This window comes from Anguilla rostrata, chromosome 3 (assembly GCF_018555375.3).
Source record: "Anguilla rostrata isolate EN2019 chromosome 3, ASM1855537v3, whole genome shotgun sequence".
NCBI lineage: Eukaryota > Metazoa > Chordata > Actinopteri > Anguilliformes > Anguillidae > Anguilla > Anguilla rostrata.
Window position 1 is genome coordinate 12091923 of NC_057935.1, and position 24859 is coordinate 12116781.

Below are 24859 nucleotides of genomic sequence, written 5' to 3' on the forward strand. Positions count from 1 at the left end.
TCTCCCAGAGCCAATTGTGCAGTTGTGTATGTGTAACATTTAGGCTGTCGACTGAATATGAGACACAAGCTGTCCCTATTGTCCCAGAATTATACTAAATTTTCCAAGTAATAAGAACCTGGTCACAGTGCCATATAGTGTTTCTTAGTTATTTATTTATTTTTTTACATTTTCCTTCTGCGATAGCACTCATAGTCAGCCTGTAATAATCACAAAATTAGTTTTTGTTATAATACTTGTACAAGTAATTAGCTACTGTAATCAGAGGCACAGCTCCTTTACTTTACATCAGGCAGTCACTGAACTCATAAAGGGGTTTATATATGCACATTACCGCAATTAACTGCAGATTAACAGTGGATTTGTTGTATGACCTGATTGCACCTCTTTACTCCCCCTTAACAATTTTTCCCCCAAGCCAGCCAAGTCGAGAATCGGACAGAATCAAGACCCAAGAAACACTCCCCCCTCCAATAAAAACTTAAAATCAGTCTTCTTCTGCTGCTATAATGTGTAGATATAAAATATGAACTAGCAACGCCATATAATGGGTTTTTACATTTTTTCAAGTTTTATTTTTTTGTATTAATATTTTTTTTTACTCATTGTCTAGGTATTATACAGTTGGTTCTTACAGCATATGATATAGTAATAATGGTAATTACACAAACGCACTCTGAAGCGCCAAAAACACAATCAATCAACCAACCAGTCGCACTCAAACAACATGCACACGCACCTAACCTTAAAAACATGCATGCTCACCCACGCGCACGCACCGACACACATTTCCCTTACACTTTACGCTCATTTAACAAAGGATAAAAATGTAAAATGTTGTTAACTGTAAACCCGTCGCCTCCCTCACCCTCCACCAAGAACACACACTCCCATACAGAAGAATGCAAAAAAAGAGAAAAGAAAACATTAATAATAATACTCGGTAATCATAATTACAAGATAGAAAAAAAAAAACAATTAAAAAACGCATGAAGGCAACTAATAAAGTAAAGCAAAGCAGGTACTGGAGAGAAGTATACAAAGGACAGAGATCAGCAGACTGCAGGAGTGAAAGGGCCCAGCAGCCATCTTATATAGGGATGACACACAACATGCTCACAGCCCTGTGATGTGTCTGTGTCACGTTAATACCGCAGCAATGCTGCAGAGACTCCTACAAGTCGAGTAAAGAGGATGTAGGGACGGAACAGGGATTAAAAGCTGGAAAACGTAAAGTCGTTAAGAGGGAAGAAGGGATGGGAGCGGAGAGAGAAAAGAGGGAAGAAGGGATGGGAGCGGAGAGAGAAAAGAGGGAAGAAGGGATGGGAGCGGAGAGAGAAAAGACGGAAGCAGTGAGTAAGCACTGAGGTGTTCCCTACATACTGAAGGAGCTTATGGCACAAACGGCGGTAAGTCGGAGGCGGGGTTACACAGCACAGGACACAACACGTACACAGGTGCATATTGGGGTGAGTGTGAAACCGACAAACATCTTTCCTACTCTCGGCTAACATCGAAAAGCAAGGCCACTTCGCTCTAGTCCTTCCACCATAACTGCGTCACACTGAATTCCTTCCTCCCTCCCCTCGCCCCTGGTTTTACAAAAAGTCATTTCTTTCTCTCGGCACTGTTCGCTTGCTGCCCCGGGAGAACAAACGGGAGGAAGAGTTTAATCAACCATCTCATCGCTAACGGAGACCTAAGAACAAGCTCTGCACGTTGCCCTTTAACAACGGTATCACTGAAATGGCTTCGCTTGGTGTGCATTGTGAGAATGATATGATGTCATCTATATGAAGGGAGGGTTCTCTTACAGTCGGATGCGGAAGAGAACGAGGGCACATTTTGAAAGCCACTTAAAACACTGCATTTCCATGAGCGGTGGCAGTTGGATTTAACTTCTTTTTTTTTTTGCATTTGTGTAAAAACTCTGTGTACCCACACTTTCCCATACCCTCTTGTAACTCAGGGCTGGTGTGCTTCGCCTAATCCCCCATGCCCATCCTCCCGCCCCCATTCATCTCCAACTTCTAAATCTTTCACTCCTGGCTGTCCTCGGTGCGCCACTTTAAGAAGTCCTCCTTCCGGGCGTCCGGCTTTATCTGGTTCCGCATGCCTCCCAGCAGGTTGGAGGTGGCCTCCGAGGCGACGATGAGGGGGCGCACCACGGTGGGGGGGATCTGACGCAGCACCCCGCCCACCGCCCCCGGCAGGCCCTTCTGCTCGTGCCCGCGGGACGCCACGTCGCACAGGGTCTGAGCCGTGTCAATCACTCCCTGACGGGGGAGTAGGGGGAGGGGCAGAAGACCAGAAGAAGAAAGGATACACTTCATAAAAATGGGGTGGATAGCATCCTGCAATACCAATCCAGTTGTTTTTAAGCAAAACAATGCAGGTAAAGTCTTTTAGAACAGTACATCTTTTTAAAACCACTTTTTTATCCACCTTTTACATTATATTTCCCTATTTGGAACATCTCGTGGTATTTGTGCAGCTGCCTCATCCCTGCAACAGGGAGGAAAATGCAGAGGTTGCAGGTTCAATTTCCAGGTTGTCAGCATACCCCTGACTAAGGTACTTAACCTGAATATTAACTTCAGTACACGTCCATTGTGAGTATGTACCCACAGTAAATACAGCATATCCCATGCACAAGCGAAGAGCCTGGCCTCAGTGTTATGTTCCGTGTAGTCTGTGCGAGTGGGTGTGAGAATCTGCCTACGCGCACGCACCTCTCTGACGGTGTCATAGGCCTTGGCCACGCCCTCCCTGAGGTCGGCAGGCTGGGGGGCGCGGCGCGGGCGGGAGGCGGGGCGGCCCTCGGTCACGCAGCGCGTCAGGGGGGGAGTTGGAGACAGGATGTCGTACACGGTCTCCGCCGTGGCCTACGGACGCAAACAACGTGTCACATTAGCAGCTATACTACTGTGGACAGCGTGCATCTCATTACTATTACCAACATAAGAACAGGTTTTACTTCAGGTTTGCTTATTACACATGGCATCCACAGTGCTTGACAAAGCTGGATTTGAAAGCCCATCTGAGGCTGTGTGTGACCTATGCTTAAAGCTCCAGCAGGACGTCCAGCACACCTGTGCGCACACACGGATTCGCGTGCGGCGCGTGTGTCGGTACCTGTATGGCCTGAACCAGCCTGTTGCTGAGCTCCAGGGCGGCGGAGGCCGTGGACGTGCCGAAGGACGCCGCCCCCCGCTGGAGGCCGCGGATAATGCGCCCGTCTCGCCTGTACTGCTCGATGGGCATCCAGAACAGGTCCCTCACGCCATGGACTGGTGGAGAAAGGAGAGGGGGGGGGAGGGGGGGGTGTGAGTCGCGCTCTCAGGCTCTATATAGGCTTACCTGAAGAATATAAACATAATGTAACACCACCACTCAGCAGAACTGGAGCACACCTTTGACTGACTGACCTTTCCATGCTCCCACTGAATCTAACCCATTTAGAGGGGGCTGCAAATTCTGAATGAGGATTAAAGGGAGCCACCTAAAGTCAGTGGCTCTCGAAGGTTGAATGGGTATCACAACAAACCCAATGAGATCTAAAGAAATCTTTCACTGGGGGACTCTGTGACAAAAAGGTTTGGGAGCCACTGAACAGGGTAATGAAAGAGAAGCCACTGGAGGAAATGAGGTTCAAACAGGACTCAAACCACAGACGCCATTTCCTGCACTCACAGAGCTGCACCACAGAGTGCATGGGGCCCACTCCTCCCAGAATTCCCGGCAGCTGGTTCTTGCGGATGTCAGTCAGCCACTCGTTGATGGCGTACTGAATGACCTTGTCCACGCCCAACAATCTGAGCGGGAGAGAGAGTGACAGTGATTGCTCAAACTTCTGTTTTACTTCCGGTTTTAATATCAGGGTGAGTCTTTGAGTCTTTCAGTGTACGTTAACATGTTTGTGGTTTGGAACGGTTGTAGCACATGAGGAGTGTGATAGAGAAAGAACAAGAGTGAGAGAGAGTGAGCTTAAGGCAGGCTGGTGGAGGAGTAGGTGGAGAAGAAGATACCCGTGTCGGCAGCACAGCCTCTTCAGTTTGAGCTCAGAGCAGTTGAGCTGAGCCAGACCAATCAGGATCCCTGCAAAGGTGCCCTGAGAACCAATACACCCAACCAGATTAATGATCAGACACATGGACACACATCTTTATAGAACAGCCAGAGATACATCTGTAGTTTTTCATTTGGGCACGTAAATATTTCAAAGTGTTTCATAGAACAAATATTGCAGTTACCTGTTCAATGACGACATGCTTGCCTTGATAATCCAGCCAGATGGGGACTTCAGAGGTAAAGCGAAACTCCCTTAAAAAAAGTAAAAATTTAGAGTAGGACAGAAAGGAAATAGGCAAAAAAATGTAAATACTTTTCCATTGGTCAGACCTGACAGCCAGTCTGTTGACTGCTATACCTGAAGTAAATTGGCTGATCGGTGGAAGAGGAGGAGCCAGCAGAGGAGGAGCTCTGTTCACTGACAGTGGTTTCCATGGAAGCGCTGAGGTCAGGCCCTAAACTGGCCCCAGGTTCCACCTCCCCAGAGGGCTTCTGGGAAATATCAGCTTTCACTAGAAGACAGAGAGTGACCGTTGGTTATAGGTATCAGAGGGAGGAGAAACTCAGAGAATGGTTCCAAGGGAAAATCACAGGCAGTTTTTAAAAAAATGTAGTTTACAATGAAGCTCACCTTCGGTTGCCGGATCGACAGGCAGGTATGGGGTGACACCACCGGCCAGGCTGCTGAAAAAGTCTTTGAGGAAGAAAAGGGCATCCTAGGACAAAGCAGAGAGAGGAAGAGAGAGTGAGCGAGAGCACCATCGCTCACGGTACAATGGGGCTATTGTTCAGCCATATTGTGCCAGTGCTCTGATCTGTTACGGATGTGCTGAAGTTGTATAGACTGGCTCAGACCTTCAACTGGTCTTTGTTACAGGAAAATTTCACCCCATGTCATTAAATGCAAATGTTGACACTCATTTTGACCTTGGTGCCGACACATGCCAAATACAGCTTCATAAGCTTTAAATCTACCTATTCTATTGAGTCTCAGGGGCAGCACTGCTGTATGGTTGTGTAGGTGCAGTGGTTTGTGTTGTACTTGTGCAGTGGTGTGTGTTGTACTTGTGCAGTGGTGTATGTTGTAGCTGTGCTGTGGTGTGTGTTGTAGTTGTGCTACGGTGTGTGTTGTAGTTGTGTAGTCGTGCAGCAGTACCTGGTCCATGTTGAATCTCGGGGGCAGCAGTGTTGTGTGGTTGTGTAGGTGCGGTGGTGTGTGTTGTAGTTGTGTAGTCGTGCAGCAGTACCTGGTCGATGTTCAGTCTCAGGGGCAGAAGACTGACTCTCAGGCAGCACTCCGGACCCCCCAGGCCTGACTCAGGACACACCTGCAGAGCCTTCACTGTCAGCTGAGAGAAAGAAACAGGCACTCAGATAACTCTCACATAAACATGAAGCTACAGACAGATACAGACCTGTTTAATTAATGCAGTGGATTACGTAAGTCTATCCCACCAACACCCTCATTTTGACGGGTGAATTTATAGCACGTCTAAGCGTGCACCAGGAACATTATGGACCAAGCACCATGTGTGAAGGCCTAGTGCCACAAAAAACACCCTCCCCCCTTTGTCCACTTACCCTGCAGGTAGACTCCATAGTGTTCATCATCCTTTAAGCTAGCCTATTAGCATTTTGTTCCAACTGAATGTGCAACACAAAGACCAGGCTGGGAGGAGGCTAACAGAGAGAGACACTGAGAAACAGAGAGAGGCTGTCCTTCGCTCATGTTTGGACAGCAGTGTGGAAGCGCAGTGGCTGCAGGGGTAGGGCAGGGCTCCGCTGGCTCACCATGTTGGAGTGGGCCCGCCGCGGCATGCTCTCGCTGGTGTACAGGTACAGGAACTTGTTGATCTGGGAGGAGGCCAGCCTGTCCCGCACCTCCAGCTCCTGCACGATGAACACCTGGCGGAAGAGCGGCTGCTCCCCGACGCCGCCCGCCTCCGCGTCCTGCCCCGCCGCCGCCGCCGTCGCGGACACCGACAGCGGGTACGACTCGTGCTGGAAACTGACCTGGAGGCGCGGTCGGGAACACGCGGTTAACGACCGTCACACACGAGCATGTACGCACACCTGCGTCTACAGTGAGGAACGAGTAGACTGTCACAATGTAGAGCTATAGTGGGATTGTACTACAGTACTACAGTACCTTAGTCAGCTGGGTCTACAGTAAGGACCACAGTAAGGTACAGCTATAGTGTGTTGTACTACAGTACCTTAGTCAGCAGGATCTACAGTAAGGACCACAGTAAGGTACGGCTATAGTGTGTTGTACTACAGTACCTTAGTCAGCTGGATCTACAGTAAGGGCCACAGTAAGGTACAGCTATAGTGTGTTTTACTACAGTACCTTAGTCAGCTGGGTCTACAGTAAGGACCACAGTAAGGTATGGCTATAGTGTGTTGTACTACAGTACCTTAGTCAGCTGGATCTACAGTAAGGGCCACAGTAAGGTACAGCTATTGTGTGTTTTACTACAGTACCTTAGTCAGCTGGGTCTACAGTAAGGACCACAGTAAGGTATGGCTATAGTGTGATGTACTACAGTACTACAGTACCTTAGTCAGCTGGGTCTACAGCAAGGACCACAGTAAGGTACGGGTGCAGTGTGTTGTACTACAGTACCTTAGTCAGCTGGGTCTACAGTAAGGACCACAGTAAGGTATGGCTATAGTGTGTTGTACTACAGTACCTTAGTCAGCTGGATCTCCATGAGCAGGCTGTGCTGCCGGCCGCTCCCTCCCGCCCAGCGCCAGGAGTTCTGGGGTCGGGGAGGAGCCGCCGAGCGGGAAGGGGAGCCACGGGCCCCTGGAGGAGCAGAGCGGCCCCTGAAAGGAGGGAGGGGCGGAGAGAATGCTACTGTTAATAATTCTCACGATACCAAAAGTTTACACAGTTGTTAGCAACTACTCTGCAGTACTTTAAGTTCTTATTTATTTATTTATTTATTTATTTTTTCTCCTCATGTTCTGTAGATGCTTTACAAAATATGCCTCTGGTTGCCCTGTCAATAAAGCACCAATGAATGGAATCGAGAGAGAGAAAGAGACTAGGAAGGGGAGAGAGACTGGAAGAGAGCAAGACAGACAGCCTGCCTACCTGTGGCTGTGCTGGCCATGGCCGGAGACAGGCCTGCCCCCAAAGTCCTTGCCCCCGTAGAGGTGCCACACCACGGACACCTCCCGGAGGACGACCCGGCTCTGGGGCACAGGGAAGCGGGACGGGGCGCGCAGCAGGTCCGAACTGCCCCGGGGGCGGGAGAAGTACCCATCCCTGACCAGGATGGGCCCGGGACACAGCACAGTCACCACGGGCTCCCCGTCTTTGGGCTGCAGGGAGGAGGGGGGAAAGAGAGCAGAGCATCAGCAGAAAGCACAGCTGCCCCTTTAAAGGAGAAGCTCCTTCTGTTGGCACAGCACAGCCATTTAACAGGGACAGAGACTCACAGGGATGCCTATCCCAGGAGCTTCCAGGATACAGAAGTCGTCGTTGTCGGTGGACCCCTCCGACTCCTCTTCAGACCCCAGGTCCGGCTGTGCCTCCTGAGCTGCCGAAACCAGCCTGTCCAGCTCAGGCTCCTCCCCTTCCTCTGGGGGGCGGAGCTTGGGGGCCTCTCCGGGGAACAGGTAGACTGAGACGGGCGAGGCGCGCTGGACTGACGTTGGACAGCCTGCACGTGAACGCGCCGGTTAGCCATTCTCTCACACAGCTGGGGATTCAGCTCCACCCACACCTGGCGGCGCAGTCTCCACTCACCCGAGTCCACGTCCTCGTCCCGCTGGATCCGCTCCGTGTCAATCAGGGCGTCCGTAAGGTCGTATTGGTTGATCTCTGCCGTCTCGGCAGGAAGGCAAGGTGGGAGGGAGGCGGGACTTTCCGACAGCTGGGTGGGGACAGGGGGCCAATCACATTACACCGGGTCAAAACCAGCCCTGAGTTCAGCTATTCAACCACCCATTCAGCTTAATGTGACAGTCACTGACAGACTGCGTATTGCAAAGCACAGTGAGTCACACTGAATTAGCACGATTGCAAAGTACATAAGCAACAGCAGTTTACAATGTTTTCCCTCTCGTCTCTCACCGGTAGCTTCTGCCCTGCAATCTCGGTGGGAGAGCTCTGCCTAGGGGGCGGGTGCAGGTCGCCCCGGGCAACCAGGTACTGCAGCAGGTTGAGCAGAGCAGCGCAGGAGTCTGCGCAGGTGTGCAGGTGGACCACATTATTGGAGCAACGCAGCTCAAACAGGGGCTGGGTCTGCACAGAGGGGATACAGAGATAGAGAAATGGAGTTATAGAGAATAGAGTTATATACATGCAAAGTTATATACAGACAGTTAAATAAGGAGAGAGATTTTGAGTTAGGTATGGAAAGAGTTACATAGATATGGAGAGTTAGATAGAGAGTGATTTGGAAAGATATGGAGAGTTAGTTATGAAGAGTCAGACAGAGAGTGATTTGAAAAGATATGGGAGAAGTAGCTTCATGACCAGCGCAGTGCCAGATCACAGTTTTCTAGTCACTGCTTGCAGGGTGATGGCAGTTCAGCAAATCATGTCCACACACACAAATATTGTGGGAGAATCGCATCACAATTCAGTACTGCACATGCAGTGCGCCAGTGAGTTTAAAGGGAATCTCATTTGATTTATTTTGGTCAAAATTGCTGCCATGCATGTTATTTTTTAAAAGGCCGTGCCTTTTGTTTATAAACACAAGAGAGCAATGCACTATGGGACTCCTGTCTCTCTGGCTCACCGTCTTCCATTTTGAAGGGGTGTTGACTGGTGTTCTTAGTAGACAAAGGTGTGAATTTCATGGTTGTTGATTTACAGTGATTGACAGTATTTGCATTTCAAATCAACTCAGTGAACAAAACCACACCCCAGGATGCTGAAAACAGTCAACTGTCCCTTCACAAGAAACAGGAACTAAGGTGCCAGTAGCCCCACAACGCACTGCTCCATTGCTCCTTTTACAATGTAAATAAAACCAAGGGATTTGGAAACTGGAAACAACTGAGGAACATTGCTAATTCACCATTCTCTGCATTTTCAGTTCTTGTTTTTACCACAATGGAGGTTCCCATTAAGACCGAAGGTCACTGCTGTGTTGTGAAACAGACACATTCTCAGATTCGTGCTCAGTTCGTCTGCGGCCCTTAGGTCCTGAAAGATGAAAAAGGCTCGTACCTCGTCGCAGGTCCACCACGTCGCTCTCACACTTATCGGACAGGTACAGCGCAGAGTCGTCCAGGATGAACCTGACACAGAAGCGCAGGCGGGGTCAATCCCCTCCACACAGCCCCGTTTCTACTCAATACCACTAACAGCACGTTCATTCAGATTCACACAGACACACACGCAATGTGGAAGGCAGTTCTGAGCAAGCAGCCGTTTTGCTGTACCTGAGGTGGAAGGTTGCGGTGTCCACGATTATGTTGCTGGAGAGAGAGAAGGACTCCGCCGTGAAGAGCACTCGCAAAGGGAGATAGAGGGGCCTGAGAGAGAGGGAGAGAAAGAAAGAGAGAGTGAGGAGATGGGGAGCGGGAGAGAAAGAGAACGAGGAGACGGGAAGTGAGAGAGAAAGAGCAAGAGAAAGAGAGAATGAAGAGGAGACAAGGAGCAGACGTTACACGTCTTTTGGAAGTTTTGTTTCCTTAACACCAGTAAAATGAAGCAGTGATCGTGGGTCACATGGACTGGGCTACGTGTCTCGTTGCCGCGGTACCTGTAGTCGACTGCGCAGCTCGCCAGGTGTGTGTGCAGGACAGTGATAACCACAGGGGCCGTGTAGCCAAGGATGGGGTCATCGATCACATCCAGAAAATCCACCAGCTGTCAACCGTATAGAACATCTGTCAAATAATACTGCCAACACTGACTGGCGGGCGAATATTCACCACAAATCCTCACCCCCTCCCAACACATTCCAGGAGGGTCACCATGCTATCCCACTGCATTTAGAACTACGCAGAGAAACCATAGCGAGAGTTCAGAGAAGATGATAACGGTGTTATAACTACGTACCTTACAACACGTATTGGCCACACATGGTGGCTGAACACCCTATTAAGTGAAATATGCTGATCGGGCGGGGAGGGGGGTTACAGTACCTGTTCATGCCAGCTATGATTGGTTAATGCCATATGATGCCGCAAGGTGGCACCCTGGAGACGAAGAGCAACCAGGAACTCCTAAAACAAGAGAGGGGGAGCAATTTCAAGGACCACCGCATACTTACAGAAAAGAATAGAGCACTTCACACATACATCCCATCCGTACCACTTCTCATCAATTCTATGTTTAGCCAACACAACTTACAACAGAGGTGAAAAACCAACCTTCACATTCTTCTGGAGGTCCAGTGTTATTTTGATGGCAGTTGAGAGCATCTGAGCACCATCCTCCCGACCTCCGACACTGCTCACCCCCACCTCTGTGGGATAAATGGTAGGGTCCAGGTGTTCGGGTGGAGAAAAGCTGGGCACCTCCAACTGTGTCGGGATGGGAGAGTCTGGAACAGCCGCTGCACGTGAAACAGGATCGAACAATTACACTCACAAGTAGTGCAATTTGACTCACCCTCCTACAAGGAAATTTTCCATGATTGTGAAATACAGTAAAATCAGCCACATTAATTTTTCCTGTCTTACCTCTGTGGTAAAGCTCCACTTTCTTGCTCTCCAGACACAGGAAGTTGAGGTTGGGGTTACCCTGATACTGTGTCACACTGAAAATCTTCCCTCCTTCTACATCCAGTACTATTTCTCCATGACAGTTCTCCACCTTCCGCCCCGTCTCCCCCTGCAAAAGACACAGTGGGGAGGCAGAGAGGACGCGGGGTCAGATGGAGCAGCCATTGTGGTTGCACATATGCCACTCAAAGAAACATCACACACACACACATACACACACACACACACACACACACACACACACACACACACACACACGCACACTCAAACACATACACACACACACACACACACGCACACACACGCACACACACATATACACACACACACACACACACACATACACACACACATTGCTGGTTCTCCGCCCCTCACCTTGCTGTCAGTCATGGCCTGGAGACGGCCCTTGCCCACATGGATGGTCAAAGACAGGAGACTCTGGGTGAGTCCTGGGCGGGGCTCCCCTCCACGCTGCTTTGCTGATTCGTCGGCTGTGTGATAGGGCTCCTCCTCCTCCGAGTCAGAGTCTGAGGACCGAAGCGGAAACTCCATAATTTCTGTTTCCTTACCAAAAATGCGCAAGCATGAATGACACATAACCCACACGAGAACCATGGGAGTTGGAGTTACACAACTTCACTTTGACACCAACCTCAAAGCATTACCACTTTAACAAAACCAAACAGCTTCAGGAACACATTGCACAGCGTTCGTTTGCACATCACGCATCTATCACGCTGTGTAACCACTATCACGCAGATGACACAAGCACCACAGGGCAGCACACGGTCATGGTCACAGTGACCCACCCAATCTGAAGGCTGATTTGCAGAGCCGAAAGTCATCGTCCTGGGACCGGGGCGGGCGGCGAGGGGGGCTGTGGGGCCCCTTAGAGCCGGCGGGGGCCTCGGGCTGGGGCTCCCACATCAGCAGGTCATTATTGATCCTGGAGGGAGGGCCGGGGAAAGACTGTTTTATGGCCATTCTGAGGTAATAATATTCAACATATATCAAAAGAATGGGGAGAACATTATGAATGAGCTTGGAAGAGTGATGTAACATGTTGTAAACTACTGACAGTTTTGGGTTGAAATTATCATTCAGGGTCAACTGCAGTTCACAGTCCCAATCAACTTACCTTCATGTAGAAATTCTTTCACATAAACCCAGAGGACATGAATGCTCATCCATTTGAAATTTGAATGTGGGTACTGGCTAACGCACAGCCCAAGTCAATCACAGACTCAATTGCCAGCCATTTTATGAACTTGGCATTTACTCCACACTGTAGCATTTGAGTTTAAAAAAAGATGTGATTCTGTTTTTGCTAAAACATTTTTCGTTATTCAAAGGACATTTGCAACCACACTCTTCTAATCTATCATACAATTCCCAACATTCAGCATGGGCCGCACATGTCTATAACACGCCATTCTTCTTGTGCTCTTGTGGGGTTTTTGGTCTCATTTTCAATAAAAAATAACGCATATGGCTACATTAAGCAGAGTTACAGAACATCATAGTTAGGTTACAGTACAGTATTCTGAGTTGAGTATTTATGTTTTAACCAGGAAGAACTACTCAATATGGAACTGTGCCACTTATCTCTAGTGCAACAAATAGACAGTATCTTAATTAATTGAGCGGTACAATATGTTTGACATGTCCAAATGGCAACGTATATAGCGGGGACCAACAAGTGGTTACGGATCAATACGCATTAAAAAGCACTTAACGGGGCTGCTGGATCCACATTCGGTTAAGGCACCATGCTGCGGTGCACAGATGCGCCTCACAGCCTCGGATCGAATCTGGACCGTCCCAGTGCATGACTGTCGCCCAGGATATGGGAAGGTTCAGTTAGGGGTCCACGTTTCATCGCTCTCCAGTGACCGCTGCCCCCCCCAGTCAATAAGGGCACCCGTAGACTGCATGTCAAAGCCGTATATGACAGGTCTACCTCTGACTCTACGACTCTATGTGAGATTAGCTGTAGTCTACAGTGTGACGAGAAACAGTACTAGCACCACGTGTTTTGGAGGAGAACCATGGACGCCTACACTCTCCAGAGTTGGCTGTAGGGTTCACGCATGTGGCCACAGTCACAGATAATTGGACATTCCAAATTGGGGGGGCGGGGTAGAATTTGATATATGTAGCTGGGCATAGGACACTACATTTAAAAAAAAAATTTAATAAAGCAAGAAGCACTTAATGGACGCTTGCAGTACCTGTTGTACACACTCTGGTAGGCTTCCTTGCTGGGCAGTAGTATGACAGCCAGGGGCAGAACGATGTCCACCACACACTGGCACTGAGACACACATTGAGCCTGAAACTCCTTCATCTCCAGAGGATCAGCTGGGATCACCATCTGAGAGGGGAGGAGAGGAGAGGAGAGGAGAGGGGAGGGGAGGGGAGGGGAGGAGAGGAGAGGGGAGCAAGACAGAGCGCAGTGAACAGAGAGCGAAATAGAGGATGAAAGGGAGAGAAAGAGAAGAAATGAGGAGAGAAAAAAATAACTTAAACTGCTTGTTGAATACAACACGGCCAGTATAAATCTCTGGGTGTGCTCGCGTGCCAGGAGCTAATGCTATTGCAAGAAAGCAGGTTTTGCTTAATCAGTGGTCATTGGGAGCGTTCCTCTGCTTTATGGATGGACCCCATTAGTGCTTAATGTGCTGTTGTTCTTTTCATTAAAAAAAAATAATTCCGTTACGACAGATGAAAATAATGAACGCAAAAAAAATGAACCAGGTTCTCTAGTTAACCTGCCTGTGGCCACCATTTTAGCTGGCCCACAGTTTCCCATTTGAGCTCGACTCCTGCTCTTACTGCCCCCGGCCTTGTCGTGCGCAGTATCCCGTTAGCAGTGGCTGAAAGATGAGTGAACGCACACAGACGGAGGACAGGCCCACCTCCTCGGTCTCGAACATGGTGCGGTTGGAGGAGAAGGGGGAGCTCTCCCGCTCCCTCAGCTCACAGGGGCTCTCCAGGGACATGGAGCCCAGGTCCCTGTCCAAGCCCAGCCTGGGCCCCGCCCTGCGGTCGCCGCCGGCACCACCGCCATCGCTGACCCGCACGGAGATCCTGCGGGGAGACGCAGAGCACCACTCACTTCATACGCTACAATAGCCCAACCGCCGCTACAGCTTTCACAGCACTCTGTCAACATGGCAGGCCACACTGTCAATCCACTAAATACACTGCTGCGATTCCTTATCATAAGGAAGTAATCGTTATACACATTTACCTTCAGAATCAGAGCAATGCGTGCTAGGTACAAATGTACTGAGTGATCATCTTCACCCCATGTTAAAGTATTTCTCTCCTGCCTTTCAAGAAGAAAGCACCCACCAGAGAATACGAGTAGCCACCAGATGATCTGAGGGGCATGACATTGACATTGCCCATATGCTGTGTCCGTCTTAGTCACCAGATCTGAACCCAATCAAGCATTTATGTGATATTCTGGAACAAAACCTGAGACAGCAATATCCCCTTCCATCAATTAAGCGTTGAATGACCTTCTGCTGGAAGAGTGGTGTTGTATTCCTTTCCTCCTAAAGAACTCCAGACACTGGTGAACTCAATGACACAGCATACTGAATTGGCTAAACACTTTATTAAGGGTATCAGTATATTAATATGACCTCAAGTTCAAACATGAATTTCATGTTTGAAAGCCTGACTGAACACACAGACACAGACACACACCTGGGCATGCTGTCTGGACGGTGGGAGTCTGGATTCTTCAGGATTCGTATACAGGGGAAAGACCCCCCCTCCCAGCCCTCATAGACTCCTGAAAGAGAGGAAGAGAGAATCAGCAAGGAGGAGGGAGACTGAGCCTGATAACAATATCTCAGCCCAACAGCCATACCCCCCCCCACCCCAAAAAATTCCTTTCAGCCTTGACTACTCTGACAGTCTGAGAGATGAGAGATGAGGCCAAGAACAACAATAATCTGGAAAATGTGGGGAGGTACTTAGCAGATGGGAAAAAGTAGGTTCCACCAATCAACAGAGATCTCAGACTGGAACCAAACAAGTGAACACTACACCACTGCAGCACTCTCTGTCTAGAGAACAGGAAATAGGGAGCAGGGTGTAGAAAACAGGAAATACAAAGCATGGTGTAGAGAACAGGAAGTACGAAACAGTGTGTAGAGAACAGGAAGTAGGATGCAGGGTGCAGAGAACAAGAAGTCCGAGCAGGGTGTACAGAACAGGAAGTAAGGAGCAGAGTGTAGAGAAAAGGAAGTACGGAGCAGGGTGCAGAGAACAGGAAGTAGGAAGCAGGGTGTAGAGAACAGGAACTACGGAGCAGGGTGCAGGAAACAGGAAGTAGGGAACAGGGTGCAGGGAATGAGGAGTCGGGAGCAGGGTGTAGAGAACAGGAAGTCGGGAGCAGGTTGCAGAGAACAGGAAGTAAGGCAGCGCTTCTCTGACCTTGGAGATTACTGAAGCAAGCCTCAAAGAGCTGGGTCATGTGGGGGTCCCCTGCCCCCTCGAGCTGGGGGTCGGGCCCGTGCTGCGAGCGGAGCTCCAGGTGGGACAGCTCCAGGCTCAGCGTCTCGTTTCGGATGGCCCGCAGCCCGGGGGGCCGGCGCTGGGGCGGGGGGCGGAGGTCCGGGATGGGGAAGCGGAGCTTCAGAACCACGTGAGGGGAGAGCACCGTGAGGGAGGAGCGGAGCTCGCAGTACTGTGTCTGTAGAGGAGAAAGAGAGAGGGAGGAGAGTGAAATAAGAGCACGGGTCATCATGAGCAGGCTGGGAGTGGCAGAGAAATTACACTGTATTATGTGACATTTAAGCAAATGTGGGTTAGGAGCATAAATGTGGGTGGACGTGCAGTTTAGAGAGTTACTGTGAGATATAGAGACCTGCGAGTGGATGTGAGGTTTAAAGTGTAACTGTGAGATACAGAGACCTGTGAGTGGATGTGAGGTTCATAGTGTAACTGTGAGATACAGAGACCTGTGAGTGGGCGTGGCCCTCGTTGGGAGGCGTTCCGTGGCTCAGGGCTTGCGTCAGCAGGTCCAGTCTGTTCAGCACGTCCAGGTCCACCTCTGTGCTCAGCTCCCCCAGCTCAACCCGCACGGCGCTGTCCCTGCGCATCACGCGCTGCTTAGCACTGCTCTGTAAACGCATACACACACTGTGAGAAATCACACAACACACAGTTCAGCTAGGCTCCGGGTTATCTGTTACACACACACACACACACACACACACACACACAGAGTACCTTGCGATGATGTCTCTCAGTCAGGCTGTAATGCAGCTGAGCACAGGGCCGGACTGCAGATCCCAGAGTGAAAGAGCCAGCATTCTGAAAATGCAGCAACTGCACAGACAAAGACAGATAGAGAGATGAAAGAAAAAAAAGAGAGATAGAGGGCAGCAGAAGGAGACAGAGTGGGAGAGAGAGAGAATATTCATATGGTATGATAAAAGCGAAACATACAGGCTCATTGATACAGCACTGAACACCTGTCTGCTTGTATCCAGAATGCAGCATGCTGTGATACTCAGGGTTACTACCTAATGAGAGATCAGGACACTGTTCTGGCTGTGCTATACTGTGATGTGATTAATGAACTCTCTATGAACTCTCTTGCACATACTGTGCTGTGCGGTGATCACAGCATGTTTTTGAATGTTGCCTCACCTCAGTGTACTGGGGTGTCCCTGACCCCCACAGGCACTCGAGCAGCTCCAGCTGGCTGAAGGAGAGGTCAGAGGTCACCTCCCGCGCACGGCGCCCTCCGCTCTTTATCTCATACGACACCTGGACCGCAGCACCTGTCAGTCTGAGAGACAGACAGATGGAGATGGAGATGGAGAGAGAGAGAGAGAGAGAGAGAGAGAGAGAGAGAGGGAGGGAGAGAGAGTGATAGGGAGAGAGAGAGAGAGAGAAGAGGGAGGGAGACAGGGGAGGGAGAGAGAGAGCGATAGGGAGAGAGAGAGAAAGAGGGAGGGAGAAAGAGAGCGATAGGGAGAGAGAGAGAGAGAGAGAGAGGGCGGGAGAGAGAGAGAGAGAGAGAGAGGGCAGGCACGCTCGTCAGTGGGTGCTCCTCACTGCCCGCTGATATGCAGGCAGGGGGTGTGTGCTGTTTATCTGAGGCGGGTCAGTGGGCAGGTCTGTAACCAGGCACACCTCAGCTGCATCCTGGCTGAGGTGGGATTTACTTTCCATTTCCTTATGCATATGACCTTAGCATTTCAACAGCGATGTATTGCTGTGGGTGACATTACACACCCATAATTCCCCCAAAATGGAAGTTGTCATGATAAGCAGTGAGAACAGCATAGCTTAAACAGTTCATTTTCCCTTTTTTTTACTGAGGTTCTGTTTTGAAATATAAAAAATCATTTGTGTGTTTTTAAGAACCAAACGGAAAGTATTATTTTAATACAGTTATAAGACAGCCGGTTTTAATAACAAATTTAGGCTTAGCTGACACCACTAGATCTCTTTAGGCTAAACATCGAACACAAAGAAAAGTACCATGTATAATAAGCTGAACCAGCATGGTTCCAGCTACTGTGGGATAGTTGGCACTAAGCAGCAGAGGCATGTTTGAGTGCATATTGGTTAGGGGCTCAGGCGACTATAGAGGAGGATGACAAAATGGCCGCCAGCGTGGCTGCAGTATACGGTACCTGAGGTTGGAGTGCGGGCAGGCCTTGGCGAAGCCCTCCCTCAGCTGCGCCAAGTCCCTGCCGCTGAACATGCTGTCCTTGAAGTAGGCCAGCTCCCGGAAAAACACGCGCGACACCTTGGCCAGGGGGGGCGTCCCGGGGGGGCCCGGCGACCCGGGGGGACCGGCGGCGGGCTCCTGCTCCAGCAGCGTCAGGGTGACCCCGCCCAGGGAGAGGCGGAGAAAGGCGTCGGGCTTGAGGGGATCCGATTGGGCGCGCTGCGAAGAGCGACCTGGAAAAGACCGTTTTTTTTACAAACACCTTCATTCGGTGAGTCCTGCAGCTGCAGTGGTCACACCTTTAACAGGCTCCACATTACCAGCTGACAGCTAAACAGAACTGATCAAAACCATTCAGTATCACTAATGGGAAATGGGAGATTTGTATGCAAGGTTACTGTTTAGGTTGGGGGTTACTGTGTGAGTGTGCGTGTGTGTGTGTGTGTATGTGTGTACAGCAGGTACCTGGGGTCCTGGTGCTCTGAGGAAGACTGGAAAGGGATCCTGGTACAGGGTAGCGTCTGGGACAGTTCATCATTAACTGCACAGAGGAGTGTGAGAGACAGGACGCAGCTCAACATGAGCTCACACAGTACTAAGAGGGAACAGTACAGTACCCAGCCCAAATCACTGGGCCTTAATCCCTGCCACATACAAACAGATTCATATTCACAGACAGGCAGGCCATACACTCAAAGGCAGGCATGCACACCCACACAAACACAGACGTACAAAATGCAAAGTCATCATTATCTGCACTCCGCACACATACACACCCCTATGTGTACACGTACACAGAAGCAGGCACGCATACACACACCCACAGGCCCTATATACACAAACCTAAACACGCACACACAGGCACACACACACGCACACGCACACGCACACGCAGACACACACCCACAGGCCCTATATACCCAAACCTAAACACGCACACACAGGCACACACACACGCACACGCACACGCACACGCACACGCACACGCACGCACATACACACACGCAGACACACACCCACAGGCCCTATATACACAAACCTAAACACGCACACACAGGCACACACACACGCACACGCACGCACACGCACACACGCAGACACACACCCACAGGCCCTATATACACAAACCTAAACACGCACACACAGGCACATGCGCACACAGGCGCACATGCACGCACACGCACACGCAGACACACACACACACACTCACACTCACCCCAGGGCCCAGGCTGTGCAGGCTGTGCCCAGATGACTCCATGTCGCTGTCTGACAGCTCACTGCCCGAGCGCCCCGACATCATACTGCTGCTCATCCCCGCACCCATGGAGTAGAACATCTCTGAGGGGGGGACACAGACAATTAAAGCCTGCTGAGGGACAAAGAGCACAGCTGCACTTCGACAACAAAATGAAGTCAATTAGACTGAATTAGACTGAATTAGACTGAATTAGAGCGATGTCCACACGCTGACGCAGTTTCCGAGGACCTAGCTTCTCACAGGGAGTGACACACTGAGGTCACCTTTCCTGTCCTACACTCCGCACACCTCTTCACCTCCTCCTTTCTCCCGACGCACTCCGCTCCTCTGTCCCCAGGGAGGCCGCTCACCTCCGTTCTCCAGGCCGCTCAGGAAGAGGTCCTCCTCCGGCTCCTCCTCTCCCTCCCTCTCCTCGTCCCTGTCGGTGAGGTCGGAGCTCAGCTGCTTGCTCAGGTCCTCCTCGATCAGCCGCAGGTCCTCCGAGCCCAGGGGCCGACTGTGGCCCCGCTCCCCACCGCTCGGCTCTGCGTCAGAGACAGGGAGAGAGAGGGAGACAGGGAGAGAGGGAGGAGAGAGAGACAGGGATAGAGGGAAGAGAGAGAGACAGGGATAGAGGGAGGACAGAGACACAGGGAGAGAGGGAGGACAGAGAGAGACGTGGCGTATAATTACAGTGTGCAGCCAGGCATGCAGCGAGTGACGGGAACGCAGCGAGGTTCAGATGGGTAAAAGTGCGCAGGGGCAATAGATGGGGACAGAGCACGGGGGGCAGGGGGCGCTGTGGAGCACAGCACAGGTAAGCGCTGTACCCGTGTCGATGCAGAGCGCTGACAGCAGGTCCATAAGGTGAGTGATCTGGTCTGGAGAGAGCAGCAGGTGGAGACAGCCAACCTTCCCATCAAGCTCCAACTGAGAGAGAGAGAGAGACGGAAAGAAAGAAACGAGAAGGGGAGAGAGTATGACAGAGTGAAGCAGCAATATGCCAATGAGACACATCCGCCCCAGCTTTGACACACTATTTAACCAAGGGAAGGAAACAAACGTCAGATAACTGAGGTGAACCAGAGAAGGGGAGGAAGATGAGAAGGAGCCCGGTGGAGGAGCGCGGCCACCGGCCCAGTGCAGGGTACCTTGGGCCCGGGCAGCGCCTCGTTCTGCTTGATCTTCACAGTGGTCTCCATGAAGCCCGAGCAGCTCCCGATCAGCGGGGGGTGCTGTGGAGGCCTGGGGGCCGCGGAGGGGTCCGCAGGGGGGGACCCCTCGCTCTCGCTGCTGGGGCCATCCTGGAAATACAAAAAAAAAGCCCACAGGTCAAACAGGAGAGCACTGTTCCCTGCAGAGATACGCATCTCGCCCACAAAGATTGACAGCAAACTCCACCTCCAATCTGGACTGATTACTAATTACTAGTGGGGATCATCTAAAGCACATATTAGTGAACTGGAACTTTTAGTGAGAAAGTGGCCAATCATATAAACTGAGCAACCACTATTCATGTGAATCACCCAATGAGCAAAGAGATCGAGCATCCAGCTTATGGGATTTGTCAGGCATGCAATAAGACGTCCACACTCTGGGTCTGAGGCTAGGAAATCTGGACTTCCAAAAAGAATAGACTTTTTTTTTTTACAACAAGAACAAGACCAGGTTAAAACCTAGTATATGGCTGGACCTAACACGTGTAACTTCATCACTCAGTCACTCAGTCAGACATTCGCGTTAGTAGGGCTAGCCCCGCTGTTGCGGTCCAGCCAAAAAACAGACAAGTGCAAAACATTTAATTTTGCTCTTACAATAAGAAAATATCAATTAAGGACATCAATAAAAAAATAGCATTTCATAAATATGGAGCCAAATATGAACACTGCAGCTGGTCACCTGAAAATTATACCGCAAAGCAAGATGGCTAACTGGTAAAAGCTGTGTGCCAGTGTTCGTGAGAACAGTAGGGAGCCAGAGAAGAGATAAAATACTGCCCACATCTCTCTGTTTACAGATATACTCTAAGTGAGAGCGGTGAGCACTTTAAATAGGCTCCACAATGGAGCGACTGATTTAGCAGCACCAGAAATATAGCACGGGATATCAACGACTCTGGTATTCCAAGAGAAAAACAGCTGAAAGGCCAGCCAGTGCACAGGTCTACAGGAAGTCTCTGTGGGTGGGACCTCCCTAAGGGGGGGGGGTAGTGTGGGCAGGGCTCCGGCAGCTGCGTGTACGGAAGGTACCTGAGGACTTCCTGTGCTCTCGTATAGCAGCTGGACAGCGGTGAGCTGGAGGATCTTGTGCAGGAAGGCGGGGGGCTGGTGAATGTCCACAGGCACTGTCTGGCTGGAGTCTCTGACCGCCTCGTCACAGTAATCCAGCCTGGAACACAGCACAGCAGAGCCGGGGTCCCCCGGGAGTCAGCTCCGCACGGCCACGTCTTTCCCGTTCGGCCGATTCTCCCCGCCCGAGTCTCATATTAACTCTCTCTGTGCGGCTATAGCGTGCATGTCTCATTTACCACACCCAGAATAGACTTATTCCGAAATCATTCTCGTTGAGTCATGATAGTTGACCCCCACCCCTCCCCCCACCTCATCCGCAACCTTCTGATTGAAAGGACATCACAAAAACCAGCAGAGGCTGCTGCCCACAAGGACTGGAGTTTGAGATCACCGGTCTAAACTATAGGGCCCAGCCCTCCATCATACCAATGTAATTGAAATTAATTTCAGTTCCTCAGAGTAATCTAGTAAAAATATGGAAATGAGATACATGAAAACTTTTTGGTTGAATGTACCAAGATTACACAAAGCAAATAGCTCTTAGTGTTATTTCAAACAAGATACACTCCACAAGATCTTTTAAAAGCAAGCTCTATATGCCTCTGAAACACCACCTGGACCAAACCAGCAAACCACTATCAAAAGTCAATCAACAATTACCCAACACCCCTCTTTTAACCCCTCAGTGGAAAGCAGCAGAACATGGTGGCAATGAGAAAGAACAGGCGCTTCAGGGTGTAGAGCTTGGATGGGCAAAGGTTTCACAAGGAATCTCACCATAACTGTCTCTATCAGATTGAACAGCATCTTACCGTTTAATGTGCACCTCCAAGGCAATGCCGGTATCAGAATCCAGGGGCTGGTGTTCAATTCGGACAATGATGTCCAGGAAGGTAACTTTGATTCGACGCAGCACTGCACAAGCCAAAGAATAGGGACCTTAATTAGAACACTGGGTATACCCACAGACCATATCACACACTGAGATATAGAGGACATCCATTCATCCCAAGTACCAATAAGGCTAATTCAAGATTGTGAATAAAGCCTGAGATAAAGATTATGTGCTTAATTATTAAGTGGCACAAACAAAACTAGGCTAGACTGGACATTCATCATTACATTACATTTACTTGGCAGATGCTTTTATCCAAAGCAACATACAACCTAAGTGCATACCGAAGGTCACTGGAACAACAACAAAACACAGGTCCGATAAGGTACAATACTCATTATGTAACAGTTATTCATAGCCTTGAACACATTAAGTCCAGTTCACACAGTAAGCATAGACTAGGTCAGAGAGTAATGTTAAGTCAAACTAGGAGGCATGACAACAAGCTACAACATCAAGATAACGATACAAGCCCAATATAAGTGCTGGATGGAGGTACATGTGACATGAAAGTGGTACAGGAGGTACATGCATAACAAGTGCTACAGGAACAAAGTAGATGGATATAAGTGATAAGAGTGATCTTAGACTGGGAGTGCTCAGCAGAGTGGTGATAGTTAGTCCAGGTATAGTCTGAAGAGATGTGTCTTCACACCACCATCACTGCTCTATTGATGACATCATACACGGGTGCACTGGAAGCCATTTTAATAACATGTGAAAGCAGCTCATACAAAAGTGTCACATCTCCTTTTGCTCTTTTTGTGACAAGCTACTCACCAGTCTCTATGGTTTGTGCAAACATTTCCAACCCCTCCAGAGGAGCAGGCGGCTCCTCAGATGCCTCAGGGGGGTCCTTCAGGCATTCCTGGGCCAGCTGCATGCTGGAGGTCATACATGAGGCTAGGCCCTGAGAGTCCCAGCTCCCACCTGCACACGCACATGTTCCAGTTTAACCCACCAGTGATTTACCATAGCTTAAATTAAGTAGCAGTTGACTGAGGACAATGAATTTAAACAAGTTTTTTTTTATTGTGGCTGGGATGTAATCCAATCAGAATCCAAGTCCTGCAGAGGCCCATCATGACTCTGAATATATACAGGAATGTCACTACTTTGTAGTTTGATGTTGGTCAATAATTCACCTGTAGTCCTGCAATAGAATTATATGAAGGTGTCTCTAATGCAGGTAAATCAGCAGGCACTGGGACTTCCTGGTTTTAAATTTGTTCATGGGCATATGGACCTTCACTTACTGGTCAATCAACAGTGATTACTGAAAGCCTAGGACCACTGGCAGTGGCACACCCAGTGTTCGATTGGTACACCCAAAAATCAGAGGTCCACCCACAATTTTTTCCCATACACCCCTGTTCGGAACTCTGGTGCTGCTACCGGCTACTTACTGGTCCTGTACTTTGGCCTGCATGTCAGCTGTAGGCCGGTGACAACGAGGGTGCAGTGGTCATTGACGAGAGCCGCCCAGGGGATGGTCACTGCGATGCTGCTTACAAAGCCATCCACTATCTCCAGAGGAGCCCCAACTGACTCCAGAAGCTCATTCACTGACTGCATAAGCAATGCAAAACAGAACAGAAGGGGGTAGAGGTTTACATGAGGCAGGATGGAAATACAGCAAGTATGAGGGGGGAAAATAAGGGCAAAAAATGACAAAAAGACAAAAAAATAAGGGAAGATTAGATGGCCATTAGTAAACATCACACAAAACTGAAAATGCAGTCAAACCGAATGCTAGCGTTCAGATAAAAATCCCAAAATATGCCACTCAGAGGTCTGTAGCATGGCAATGTCTTAGTCAACATAGACACATAACAGGGGTTTAGAATGATCACCATAGCGAAGCTAACGTTAGCAGAGGGTGTTATTCAACCCAAAGAGTTGCGAAACGCGTACTGTACTGAAACGTTACATACGGTACTAAAATAAATTATGTAGCCTACTCGAGTCAGTCAGATTTTCAGATTCGACTTCTTACCCAGACATCGAGTTTAATGTCTCGGATGACCCCGCTGCCGTTGTACAAGTCTAAACTCAGTTGTTCCAAACTCAGTCGTTCCTGGAGGAAGTGGCCGAGGTAGTGTTGTAGAAGGTACCGACAGGCCCGCTTCTTGATTGAGCCGGACCAAGGGAAGAGCCAGCGGGACATGGGGCCAGAGAGATGGGGGTAAGGGAGTAAATAGGTGGCGGAGGAAGACGAAAAATGGAGCGATTCTCCGGTAACCGCATAACAAACAACCGTGTGCAAGTGAAGAACGAGCAAAGGGAAGGGGAAAGAGGGGGCTACGGAAGGGGGTAAAAACGGTCAACTCTCCCAGCTTGACATAAATTCGGAAAGGTTTCGTGTCAGGGACAGAACAGGTCCAAGTCCGCCTAAAATGACGATGTCTTCTATTCTTTGTTCGCTTCGGTTCGTTTATTTAATATATTTTTTGTCGAAACCAAGCGACAGGTCTTCAACCGTTCCGCTCTCGTTCTCGAGTTGTTTATTGTTTTCATACGCGAACTCAGGGAACAGGACGACGGCGCTGCGTCATGACGCCATCCTTGTCGCACAAGAAAGGGAGGGGAAAACGAAGCCATTTTAAGAAGGTCAAAACTAGTTTTGCCTTGCAGTAGGAATAGTTAGACGAATCCTTTATCTTATTGTAATACGAAGCGACAATAAAATACATTGTTTAAATCACAGCGCACCTTTCATTATTATACCACCACAGTTGATATTTATACAACACAAGTCCCACTGTAGCAGGTCATGTTAGCTACCTTATTGAAGTAACTACAGCTACCTGGACTTTGAACCTGCAGCTGGGAGGTTGTTAACTTTCCGAACCACAATGGCAAACTGCCAGCCATTATTAGCCTTCTCCTGTTAATCTGAACAACTATGAACAGAACACCTTATGCTAGAACACACAATTTGCAGCTATTTATACAGTACATAC

General features: G+C 49.6%; 1 protein-coding gene across 1 annotated transcript; it reads right to left on the reverse strand.

Annotated features, from left to right (window-relative positions):
* Window positions 1–548: 548 nt before the first annotated feature.
* atg2a (autophagy related 2A) lies at window positions 549–24441 on the reverse strand. The gene is made up of 41 exons (XM_064325227.1): window positions 23893–24441; window positions 23303–23465; window positions 22677–22826; window positions 21814–21916; window positions 20960–21098; window positions 19862–20014; window positions 19541–19640; window positions 19082–19255; window positions 18690–18811; window positions 17939–18014; window positions 17436–17706; window positions 16441–16582; window positions 16018–16116; window positions 15747–15908; window positions 15220–15478; window positions 14485–14572; window positions 13686–13857; window positions 12999–13141; window positions 11577–11713; window positions 11143–11294; window positions 10726–10876; window positions 10414–10598; window positions 10186–10266; window positions 9801–9907; window positions 9478–9570; window positions 9166–9333; window positions 8156–8342; window positions 7829–7955; window positions 7519–7742; window positions 7172–7401; window positions 6765–6900; window positions 5863–6084; window positions 5319–5420; window positions 4703–4787; window positions 4430–4583; window positions 4254–4323; window positions 4029–4111; window positions 3694–3815; window positions 3136–3290; window positions 2733–2885; window positions 549–2276 (listed from the first exon to the last, which is right to left on the reverse strand). The coding sequence occupies exons 1-41, from the start codon at window positions 24061–24063 to the stop codon at window positions 2040–2042; spliced, it is 6048 nt and encodes a 2015-aa protein (XP_064181297.1). The 5' UTR covers window positions 24064–24441; the 3' UTR covers window positions 549–2039.
* Window positions 24442–24859: the final 418 nt, after the last annotated feature.